Source organism: Delphinus delphis, chromosome X, assembly GCF_949987515.2.
Source record: "Delphinus delphis chromosome X, mDelDel1.2, whole genome shotgun sequence".
In the NCBI taxonomy this organism is placed as follows: Eukaryota; Metazoa; Chordata; class Mammalia; order Artiodactyla; family Delphinidae; genus Delphinus; species Delphinus delphis.
In genome coordinates, this window is record NC_082704.1 from 126,348,084 (window position 1) to 126,359,837 (window position 11,754).

The 11,754-nt window shown below is 63.9% G+C and overlaps 1 protein-coding gene across 3 annotated transcripts in view; it reads left to right on the plus strand.

The window, feature by feature from the left end:
* The window catches only part of PPP2R3B (protein phosphatase 2 regulatory subunit B''beta), a 52,545-nt gene extending 41,266 nt beyond the window's left edge, over positions 1-11,279 (plus strand). Inside the window, exons 7-14 of one of the 3 annotated variants that reach the window (XR_009517962.1) lie at positions 706-862; positions 4,898-4,946; positions 5,481-5,570; positions 6,124-6,299; positions 6,942-7,060; positions 7,149-7,255; positions 10,504-10,738; positions 10,955-11,279. Coding sequence is in view for 2 of the 3 variants with exons in the window: in XM_060001876.1 (XP_059857859.1) it covers positions 706-862; positions 4,898-4,946; positions 5,481-5,570; positions 6,124-6,299; positions 6,942-7,060; positions 7,149-7,255; positions 10,504-10,654 (849 nt within the window). In the remaining variant the exon portion in view is untranslated. Of the gene's footprint in view, positions 1-705; positions 863-4,897; positions 4,947-5,480; positions 5,571-6,123; positions 6,300-6,941; positions 7,061-7,148; positions 7,256-10,503 lie in introns of all 3 variants that reach the window. The other 2 variants (XM_060001877.1, XM_060001876.1) reach the window with 2 other exon arrangements.
* The last annotated feature ends 475 nt before the right edge of the window (positions 11,280-11,754 follow it).

Here is an 11,754-nt window from a genome sequence, read left to right on the forward strand (position 1 = left end):
ACCTGTGCCTGCATCCATCCCCCACCCATCATCCACTTCTTCGTCTACCCACGCTCTCGTTCATCCCTCCAGCCCCCACCAGTAACCCGTCGCTACACCAACTCCTAGGTCATCCATCTGTCCACCCTCCCACCCTCCATCCCTCACCACCCCCCCTCCTCCCCCCTCCCATCCTCCCTCCATCCCTCCCTCCAGCACCCAGCTTCTCAGCGGCCACCCCATTCATCTGCCCACCTGTCATCATCACCCCACCCACCTGTCATCCATCGCTCATCCCCCGACTCGTCCATCATCCATTCATTTTCCTGCCTTTCATTTATCCGCCCGCCCACCATTTTTCTTCTTCCGTTCGTCTTGTACCCTTCCTTTCCCCTCATCCATCCCGGAGACATGGCCCCGCCCCAGTGCACCCGGGTTCTGTGGACGTGTGTGTGTCAACAAGCGTGGGGCTGACCCGCTCGCATCAGGAGCCCCCGGCCACGAGAGCGTACGTGCTTGGGCTGCTCCGTGCTGCAGTCTCGCAGACCTGACCGGGCGCACCCCGACCTGGGTGCTGGGCTCCCAGCCCTCAAGCAGGTCTCCACCAGCTCTGACCCTCTGCCCTCATGACGTGAGACTCCTGGGGGGTGTCCCTCCTGCGGGAGGCCCGTCTCCACGCTGCAGCCGGAGGTTCCTGGCAGCGGTTTTCTGGGTGTGTCCTGGCAGAACGTGGCGCTCCTGGAAGACGAGGTGGACATCAACCAGCTGACGGAGTTCTTCTCCTACGAGCACTTCTACGTCATCTACTGCAAGTTCTGGGAGCTGGACACGGACCACGACCTGCTCATTGACGCGCAGGACCTGGCCCGGCACAATGACCACGGTGAGGACGCGGCCTGCGGGCGGCGGGGACACAGCACTGGGGCGGGCGCTGCCCTGCCGGGCTCCTGCGTCTCCAGGGAGGCCAGCGTGGCTGCCTCCCCTGACCCTGGAGGCCTGAACCTTGTCCTGCCTCTGGTCTCCTCCTACAGGACACACGGGAGACAGGGACACAGCACAGGACCCTGGGGACCAGGGCGGACACGGGACACGGCACAGGACGCATGGGGACCGGGGCGGACATGGGACACAGTACAGGACGCGTGGGGAACGGGGCAGACACGGGACACGGCACAGGACGCGTGGGGACGGGGACGGACACGGGACACAGCACAGGATGCATGGGGACCAGGGTGGACACGGGATACGGCACAGGACGCGTGGGGAACGGGACAGACACGGGACACAGTACAGGACGCGTGGGGAATGGGGCGGACACGGGACACGGCACAGGACGCGTGGGGAATGGGGCAGACACGGGACACGGCACAGGACGCGTGGGGAACGGGGCAGACACGGGACACGGCACAGGACGCATGGGGACCAGGGTGGACACGGGACACAGTACAGGACGCTTAGGGAACGGGGCAGACACGGGACACGGCACAGGACACATGGGGACGGGGGCGGACACGGGACACGGCACAGGACATGTGGGGAATGGGGTGTACGCAGGTCACAGCACGGGACCTGCGGGGACCGGGACAGACACGGGACACGGCCCAAGATTCATGGGGAACAGGGTGGGCACGGGACACGGCACAGGACCCGCAGGCACCGGGGTGGACACGGGACAGGACACACGTGGACCGGTACAGACACCGGACACGGCACAGGACGCATGGGGGCCGGGACAGACACGGGACACGGCACAGGACGTGTGGGGACCGGGGAGGACACGGGACACGGCACAGGACACATGGGGACCGGGGAGGACACGGGACACGGTACGGGACACATGGGGGACGGGGCGTACGCAGGTCACAGCACGGGACGCATGGGGAACGGTGCGTACGCAGGTCACAGCACGGGACACGGCACGGGACGCATGGGGAACGGGGCGTACGCAGGTCACAGCACGGGACGCATGGGGACTGGGGCATACGCAGGTCACAGCACGGGACCTGCGGGGACCGGGACGCACAGGTCCTGCCGTTGGTGGAGGCGCTCTCTGGGGGGCGTGGAGCCCCGTCCTGAGCAGAGGTAGTGGCTGCCACAGGCCGCATCCGTCCATCCCCCCCGCTCTCCCCGCCCCACCTCCCCTCCATTTGTCCTCAGGTATTTGGGGGCCACCCCACCCGTCATTTCACGCCAGGTCTCCTGATGAGCCCCAGTGTGGGCCAGTCTGGGTGCCGCCCTGAGCTCCCAGCACCTGTTCCTGTAGCTGAGCAAACACCTGTTCTGCAGGTGGGGCAGCGTTCCCCTCCCTCCCTCCTCCCGCGGCTTCCTGCTCTGTGTCGGGGCCTCGAGCGGCCCGTCCGTGGAGTGGACGGTGCCCTGTCTGCGTGGGCGGCTCGGGGCACCGTCCCAAGGCCAAATTCCAGCTCGGGGGCCTCTCGGGCCGCGGCGGGTCGGACAGCGGCGGCGGCCCCCTGGTAGTCGTCCTGAGGGGAGGGAGCGGTGGAGCAGAGACACGGTTCCCTGAGAGATTTCACTTCTGGCTTCTGGGTTTGTCTGAGCTTCCGTGCGTTCTCGTCGCAGAGGGGCCTGAAAAGGGGAACTCTGGCCTCCGCACAGCTCAGGAGCAGCGGGGGGATCCAGTGTAAATGCTAAGAGAAAATGATCCTCTCCCACCTCTCGTGACAAGAAATCACATGTTCAGGGTGCAGAGTGGACCAGAATTTAAGTGCGCCGCGGGTTCTTAGTTTTAGAAACAGTTTTCTTAAGACTGCACGTTTTCACATAACGTATTTTTCACGTACCCACATGCACGACCGGATTTCTGAATCCTCCGGGCATATGTTTTGTCTTTGGTCGACGGGACCCAGACGGTCCCCTGATGTGAGCTCCCTGGCGCACCGTCTGCTTGCTGTATCTCTCTGACTGGCCTTGCGAGGGTGCCGTGAACGCTGGCGTGTGGACGCCTGAGCGGACGTGGGTCTCTCGCAACTCCGTCCCTAAATTCGACGCCTGGTCTCAACTCCAACTGCCTCTGTGATCTCGGGAATAGCTCCAGGCGCAGACCCGTGGTGGCTGGCATGTGGTTCCCCAGATCGGGGGTCACCTGTCCCCGCCCGTCCCCACGACTCTCTCCTGGTGCCCACATCCCTGTGTCCACCCCGTCGAGGTCTCACGTCAGGGCATCTCGTGGGGCTGGTGTTAGGGCTTTGTCACCAGGAAAGGCTGGTGGCGTTGTGGCCTCGAGACACGACTGACTGTGGGGACCGTGGTCTTGCGGCCAGCACTGGACACTGGGTGGCTTCGGGCACAGCCCCCCAGCTGTGGACGTGAGCGCCGTGATGCGTCCCTCCCCTTCCCTCTGCCGCTTCCTAACCTACCAGGTCCTGCACGAGAAGCGGCAGGGGTCCTCCTTACGTCATGGGAAGGAACGGGCAGAGGGGCAGAGCTGACCTTTCCCGTGTCCCACGGACGAGCAGGTTCTGTTCTCAGATTGCCGGTCGTGGCAGTGAGTCTGAGTCAGCTGTCCAGTTCCCTGGGGCTCTCGTCGTGGCAGGCGGGGGGTGGGGCGGACCCTCAAAGAACAGGAAATTATCCTCCCAGTTCTGAGGCCAGAGGTCCAGAATCAACGCATTTATGAAGGACTGTCATCCAGGAGGGGCTTCCTGAGGCGGCTGTATCGGATGACTGCAAATCAGGGGCTTAAAATCCGTCCTCCCCCAGCCCTGGGGACCAGACGTCTGAAGTCAGGGTGTCCCAGGGCCGCGCTCCCTCCAGAGGCTCCAGGGGAGGGTCCTTCCCGCCTCTTCCAGCTTCTGGGGGCTCCAGGCGTCCCTGGGCTCGTGGCCGCATCCCTCCCGTCTCTTCCTCCATCTTCCCGGGGCTTCTCCTCTGTGTCTGTGTCTCTCCTCTTCTGTGTCTTAGAAGGACCCTGTCATTGGATTTAGGGCCACCCTCATCCAGGAGGACCTCATCTCAGACCCTTCACTGCATCACATCTGCAGAGACCCTGTTTCCATATAAGGTCCCGTTCACAGCCCAGGAGTGAGGACGTGGACATGTCTTTCTGAGAAACACTGTTCAGCCTCTGACACCATCCAGTCATTTCCCATTAGAGGTGACTTTCATTGAGGCAGGATGACTTGGGGGAAAAGACACTTTGTCTTTATTTCTCCATTTTTGTGGTTATAGGTCTCGGGTATGGGCTGAAAAGTGTCCCCAAAATTAACACGATGAAGCCCTGACCCCCCGGTACCTCAGGATGTGACTGGATTTGGACATGGGGTCTTTAAAGAGGGGACGAAGGTACAATGAGGTCACTAGGGTGGGTCCTGATCCCATAGCACTGGTGTCCTTATAAGAAGAGGAGGTCAAGACACACGCAGAGGGACGACCCTGTGAGGACCCAGGGAGGAGACGGCCGTCTACACGCCCAGGGGAGAGGCCTCGGGAGGGACCAGCCCTGCTGACCCTTGGATCTCAGACTCCAGCGTCCGGGACTGGGGGAGAAATAACGTGTGCTGTTGAAGCCGCCCCAGCCCACTAATTTGGTGTCTTTCACTCTTTTATCCTCTTAGTTGCCTGGGGGTTGGATGCATTTGTGTGCTGATCACAGCAGACTGAGTGTTTGGAGGCAGAGCCTCTGCAAGGGCGGACGTGTGTGTCCTGCCTTTACCGCCCGCTCTGTCTTGGGGCCCCTGGGCCAGCTCTTCACTCGCTTTGCTCTGGGCTCAGGTCCTGGACTGGAACGTGCCGGGCAGCGCCCGAGGGAGGCCGGGAGCAGGAGATTGGGTCCCGAGGGTTCCGCCTGACTGGGCTTGGGTCTCGGCATTCAGACCTGAGCCCGCCCAGCCGCCTGCGAGGCTGCGACGTGGGGCCGGGAGCGGCGTGCGGGGCTCACGGCCTGCTTCCTCTTTTGCAGCCATATCTACCAAGATGATCGAGAGGATCTTCTCGGGAGCCGTGACGCGGTGAGGCCCGCCGCTCAGCTAGCCGGTCCCGTCAGCGTTTGGGCTGACGTTCCGCACGCACGTCCGCGCCTGACTCGTTCGCTCCTGATGTGAGGTGGCCGTGCTCTGGGAGTGCGTGCCATCGTCACGTGAGGTCGTGGGTTAGGGACACGCGTACACACCTTTGTCACACGAGGTCACGAGTCAGGGACACGTGCCACCCACATGAGGTCACATGTAAGGGGCACGCCATTGTCACACGGGGTCGTAGCTTGGGACACATACACGCCTTTGCCACGAGGTCGTGAGTCGGGGGACACAGGCCTCTGCACCTGAGGCTGTGACCGTGGCCGCTGCTCCTGCCGGAGCTGGGCCCCAGGGACCCTCCTCCGGGTCACATGGTCTCTCTCAGGCCTTGTCCCGAGTAGGAACCAAGGGTACAGGACTGGGCCAGACGCAGGGTTCCCCATGCCCCGGGGGAGGTGGGCGGGGACCCCTCTTCAGGCTGCTTCTCCCTGACGCAGTCTTTGTCTCTCGATTCGGCCCTGAATCCAGAGGGAAAAAAGTGCAGAAAGAAGGAAAAATAAGCTACGCTGACTTTGTCTGGTTCTTGATCTCCGAGGAAGACAAGAAAACCCCGACCAGGTGAGTGTCTGGCAGCTGTGCTCTGCTCCACTTGCTAGAACACTTAGAAGCAGGGGCTACTGGTCACCCCTGAGTGAGGGCGCCCCCGCTCTGTGATCCACCTGGGCAAGGTCAGACACAGGCAGGGCTCGCACTAGGGGAGGGGTCCCCAGGGGGTGGCGTCTGTCCCAGGTGGGGCTCACACTGGGGGAGGGGTCCCCGGGTGGTGGCGTCTGTCCCAGGCGGGGCTCACACTGGGGAAGGGGTCCCCAGGGGGTTGCGCCTGTCTCAGGCGGGGCTCACACCGGGGGAGGGGTCCCCGGGTGGTGGCGTCTGTCCCAGGCGGGGCTCACACCGGGGGAGGGGTCCCCGGGTGGTGGCGTCTGTCCCAGGCGGGGCTCACACTGGGGGAGGGGTCCCCAGGGGGTGGCGTCTGTCCCAGGCGGGGCTCACACCAGGGGAGGGGTCCCCGGGTGGTGGCACCTGTCCCAGGCGGGGCTCGCACTGGGGGAGGGGTCCCCGGGTGGTGGGGTCCGTCCTGGGCGGCCATGCTGACCGTGGCCCGGTGTCACAGCATTGAGTACTGGTTCCGCTGCATGGACCTGGATGGGGACGGGGTGCTGTCCATGTTCGAGCTGGAGTACTTCTATGAGGAGCAGTGCCGCCGGCTGGACAGCATGGCCATTGAGGCCCTGCCCTTTGAGGACTGCCTGTGCCAGATGCTGGACCTGGTGAAGCCCCAAAGCGAAGGTGATGCCGGGGGGCGGGTCCCCCAGTGGCACAGGGACACCCCGGGGGAGTGGGTCCTTGGGGGTTGGGAAGGTGGTCCCCAGCCCCGTGGTCCTGTGCCTGAGCTCCTTCAGGGCCCACATGGAGACCAAGCCCGGGACCCCTGGTGTGGGCACTTCAGAGGGCCTGTGCTGGGGCCCCCGGGCTGTGTTTGGTGGGTGTGGGAGCCGGGAGCCCACCAGGTGCGTCTGTCCGGGGGCGCTCAGGACACCTTCCAGGGTCAAAGGGAGGGTCTGCCCGAACCCACCCGCCTTAGTCGGTGTCGTGCATCCGTGTCCTGGACCCTGGTCTCAGGTGTCGTCACCGGGGGCCATGGTGGCCTGGGCCTTCCTGCCCTGGCTGCGGGTTCCTGCCCCGTGTCCGCGGGTCCAGGGCAGCTTGGGTCCCGCCCTCAGGTGACTGGCGGGCGGCCCTCGCTGTGTTGGGCCCTGTCTCCCGACCCCTTCCACCCCCCGGGCTTCTGCCCACACCCGTGGCCTGGTTCACGGCAGGGGGTGCCGTGTCCGAAGGCGTGTCGTTACGCACGCACGCACACACGGAGGTGACGTGGCTCCTGGGCGTGCGTGGGAGCCAAGTGTGCTCACGTGCCGCCCTCGCCCGCAGGGAGGATCACGCTTCACGACCTGAAGAGGTGCAAGCTGGCCAGTGTCTTCTTCGACACCTTCTTCAACATCGAGAAGTACCTGGACCACGAGCAGAGAGAGCAGATCTCCCTGTTCAGGGTGAGTGGGGGGGGCGTGGAGGGGGCGCAGGGGGGCACCTCTGGGTCCCCCCCCGCCCCGTGTGACATGACGCGCATGCTTCCCGCAGGAGAGTGAGAGCGAGGGCCCCGAGCTGTCTGACTGGGAGAGGTACGCCGCTGAGGAGTACGACATCCTGGTGGCTGAGGAGGCCATGGGGGAGCCCTGGGAGGACGGGTAAGGGTGCGGCGGGCATGGGGGCCCGGGACGCGGGGACGGCCTGCTGGGGGACGCGGGGACACTCGCCCCATGTCACGGCCCGAGGCCTGAGGCCGCAGGCAAGAGACGCCTGCCCCGCTCCATGTGCCACTGTCCCCCCGGAGGGCAGGGACCCACGGAGGCCGGGCCCTCAGACCCCCGCCCCACTCCCCACCGCCCAGCCTCACGCCGCCCTGACCCCGGGAGGGCTTGCTGCTGAGGTAGTCCCTTCCCCGGCTCCCACAGACTCTCCCAGGGTTCTGTCTCCGGAGCTCCCTCCGCCCTCTGGGGGTGGGACCGACAGGCGGCTGGAGGGGCGCAGACCCCACCCCTGCGGAGGGGCGGCCGGGGGAGCCGGCACGGCAGCCCCTCGTGGAGTCTCCCGTCGGGGAGCATGGCTGTAGCTCAGTGGGCACGTCTGCCGACGATGTCCCTCCTCCCCCGTGGCTGACGGGTGTGGACAGCTGAGGGGAGCGGGGCTGGGGACTGGGCGTCTCCCCCAGGGCCTTGGTCCTCAGGCTTGAAAGCAGCCTTGCGGTAGAGGAGTGTTGGGGTCCAGTGTTCATGCCTGGGTCCCTGGCGGGCTCGGACCCCCGCCCAGAGCCTCCCGACCTGCCTCTTCCCCTGACGGGGCTGCTCGGCACCGGGGCCGGGGTTGGCATGGGGTGGCGGTGGAGCCCAGGGCCTGAGGGTCACCTTCTGCCTCTGAGGGGGGGCTTCAGTTTGCTGACAGCAGCTCTGCCTGCCCAGGGAACCATCCTGAGGGGGTTCCGAGTGGGCAGGAGGGTGAGCACGCCCGTCACCCCAGATCCCGCCCACCCTTAGGCCTTGTCTTTGGTCCAGGTGGTCCTTCTCCAGAAGGTCACAGAGGTGGAACCCCACAACCCCTGCATGCCCGCCTTTGCTCTCAGCACGAGGCCTCCGAGAGTCCTGCGGGTCCCTGGGCGCGTCAGGAGCTGGGCTCCTTCACACCTGGCCACGTCCTCACCAGCGACGGACGTTGGCTTGCTGGTGTCCGTTGCTTCGGGCCTGGGCACGTGTGGCCGGCCCTGGTGTCGAGCTGTGCGAGCTGGATTTGTGGGGCTGTAAGCGCTCGTCTCCTGGCTCAGAACCTGGGCGGGGGGTTCCGGGTCACCTGGTAGACAGACGCACCTTTACCTCCACGAGCCGCCCACCCATCTTCCCACGTGTCTGCGCCACTTTGCGTCCCCGCCAGCGTTGGGCGTGCGTTCCTGCGGCTGCACAGCCTCGCCGGCTCTGCCGTGGTTACGGTTGGCTTGTTTTTTAAATTGTAGCCACTCGGACGTGTGCAGCAGGATTGCACCCTGGCTTTAGCTGTTCGTGTCCTTGTTGCCCTTTTCTGGTGAATGGCTGTGTCTTCTGTCTGTTCCCCATCGTGGGTGACTTGTTTCCTTCTGATCGAGTCTCAGGGGTCCTTTACCTCTGGATACAAGTCCTTCCGGAGGGAGGGGACTTGTATTTCCCAGCGGTTTGTGGTGTATCTCTTCCTTCTCCTAACCTTGTGTATCACGGAGGAGACGCTGTGAACTTTGATGAACCGCCATTTGTCACTTTGTCTTTACGGGCTGGGCTTTGGTGTCGCGTGTAAGAAAGGATTGCCAAAGCCACAGGGACCCTTCTGGAAGTTTCAGCGTTTTCCACTTTACGCTGGGTCTGTGGTCTGCTCTGAGTGACCTCCCCTGCGGGGCATGGGGTCTGGTCCGGGTTATTTCTTTATGCACGTGGATGTCCAGTTTAACGCAAGACCCCCAGGTCAGCATCTCTGTGGAGAATCAGTTGACCGTGTCTGTGGGGTCTGTCTGTGAGCTCCTTCGGTTCTGCTGACGCTCATCTGTCCAGCCAGCAGTGCAACGCCGTCTCGCCTGCCGTGGCCTCGGGGTGGGGGCAGTGGACTCACGTAGCGAGGCCTCCGACTCTGGTCTTGCCTAGAATCGTCTGGGTCACTCCAGTTGCTCTGGCTTCTGTGTGAATCATATAGAGTCGGCCTGACTGTCCGGGAAGAGCCTGGGGAACGTTTACTGGGCTGAGCTGGGTCTCTACATGGTGAGACTTGGCACCGTGACCGGGTGACCACCTGTGAGCTGGTCTCGGGACCGTCTGTCCCGTGACCGGTGTGGCTGGCCTCTTGCCGCCCCACCCCCCGGCTGTGCTTCCTGCAGCTCCGAGGTAACCCGGCCTCTGCGTGGTGAGACCCTGCATCCTTCAGCGTGGTGTTGGCTGCTCTGGTTCCTTTGTTTTGATGTGGACGCTTAGGAACAAGCTTGTCTCTACACAATATTAAGCTGAGACTCTGAGGAAGGAACGAGCGCTCTGGGTACAGCGACACCTTAGTGACATCGAGTTTCCTGATCCACAGAGCACTCTTTCCGTTTATTTAGGTCTCTGATTTCTCCTGCCAGTGTCTTGTAATTTCCAGTGTATGGATCTTACGCGTATTTTGTGAGATTTGTACTTGAGTGCGTCATCGTTTTCGGTGTTGGAAAGGTCCTGCTAAAGTCTCCATCCCCGCAGTTCACTGGTGACGTAGAGAAATACGGTTTATTCCCCTCGTTGCGGTTCCCCCACCACCCAGCACGATGCTGAAGGAAAGTGGTGAAGGGAGACGGCCTGGCCTTGATCCACGTCAGGTGTGGAGTCCCCCGCTGCCCGGGAAGCGTGACGCTGCTGTGGGATGTTTCCGCCCACGTGTTTCCCCAGCCTGCGGACACCCCGCTTCACCGCCGTCCGCAGAGACTCTGAATCCTGCCCTTTGTCAGGTGCCTTGGCCAGATGGCTCCTCGCCTGTCGTCTGCCGATACAGATACAGCGAGGTTCTTGTGGTTGAGCCGGCCTTGCCTTCCCGTGACAAACCTGGTCACGGTTCGTGGGCCTTCTCGTTTGTCCTTGGACTGTGCTGCAGAGATTACTTGCACTTTCTTGTGACACTGTGCCCTGCTTTGGTACCGGGGTCACGCTGGCCTCCTGGCAACCATCCTGGAATCAGGGTCACGGCCTCCTGCAACAGTGAGGGTGCCTCCACCCACCCTCTGGAGGAGTTTGGGTGGAGGACGTGCCTGCTTTCCCCGCGGGCAGGACTCAGCAAGGAGGTCGTCGGCGTGGCAGTCCTGCGCTCACGCGTCGGGGGGCTGCCAGCAGCACCTCTGTCCGTAGGGGAGCACAGGTGGGGTGCGCGCCCGCCCGCATCCTCACCAAGCCCCTCCCTGCAGGTATGAGGCGGAGCTCAGCCCCGTGGACCAGAAGCTGAGCGCGCTGCGGTCTCCGCTGGCCCAGAGGCCCTTCTTCGAGGTGCCAACCGGCCTGGGCGCCGTCGAGCTATATGAGTACGAGCACGGGGGTGACGACCTGCCGCCCTCGTGACCTGGGGCCCCCGTGGGGCGTGAACGCGGCCTCTGCCTCAGGAGCAGAACTGCGTGCTTGTGGGGCCCTTTTACAGAAAGTGAGGTGCGTTTGTATGGAGAGACCCTATTTATTCAGCACAGAAGCTGGCCAGAGATGGCCACGGTCACTGAGGTGGGTCCCCACCCGCCCTGGAGGAGCTGACGCGCGTGCGAGAGCCCCAGGCCCAGCCTGGCGGTGGGGACGCACGCGCCCCAGCGTCCCCAGCGGTCAGGGTGACCTTGGCCCCACTGTCCAGCTTCCAAGTGTAGGTGTTTGCAGGCTCGCGTCGTCTGGCTGAGCGGCAACCAGGCGCCGCCCCAGAAGATCTGCCTGCGGTCGTGGATGTGCGCTGACTTCAGGGAGGGGTGTGGTCGTCAGGAACATTCCAGGAGCCCCTGCGCCTCCATCCCGTGGGCGCCCCCGCAGGGGCCACTGTCCCGGCCGCAGCTGCTCCCCCAGAGGGAGCGCCCACATCAGCATATCTTTTATTGTTTTTGTGTAAATGTACAGCATATGTAAAGTTGAGTTTTATTTGCCGTGCAGAGCAGTTTAAAAACGTTTCATGAGATCACGTTTGTATTTTCAAATAAAGAATTTAAAGATTTTCAGCCCCAGGCTCACCTTGGGGCGAAAACGGACACAGCGGTCGGGGATTCCGAACTCAGGTCACAGAGGGACGTGGGGACAGACGGTGGTGTCACTGTGGGGAGACCGCAGGGTGTGGAGGCCCTCAGGGCAAGGAGCCGGGGGCGCAGGTCCCAGGCCCTGGGCCCCGGGGCTCCCACAGCCTGACCCTCTGGCCACGGTGGTGGGGCTGACACTACCCGATGGCCACTCTCGCGCACGGTCACTTCCGAACTGTGCGTGAGGGGGTGCGAGCCTTCCCTGCAGACACCACGGGGAGGCCCCGACACCCACCCTCCACACCGCTCGGGCCGCCCCCGGGTCCGCCCGGCTGAGTCGGCACCAACCTGAGACTTACAGGGAGGGCGCGGCCTGCGTGGCCAGGGGGAGGTGGCCGACGAGCCCCCTGCCCAGGCCAGGAACAGGTCGTCTAAGGTCTGGGCGCTGAGCAGACC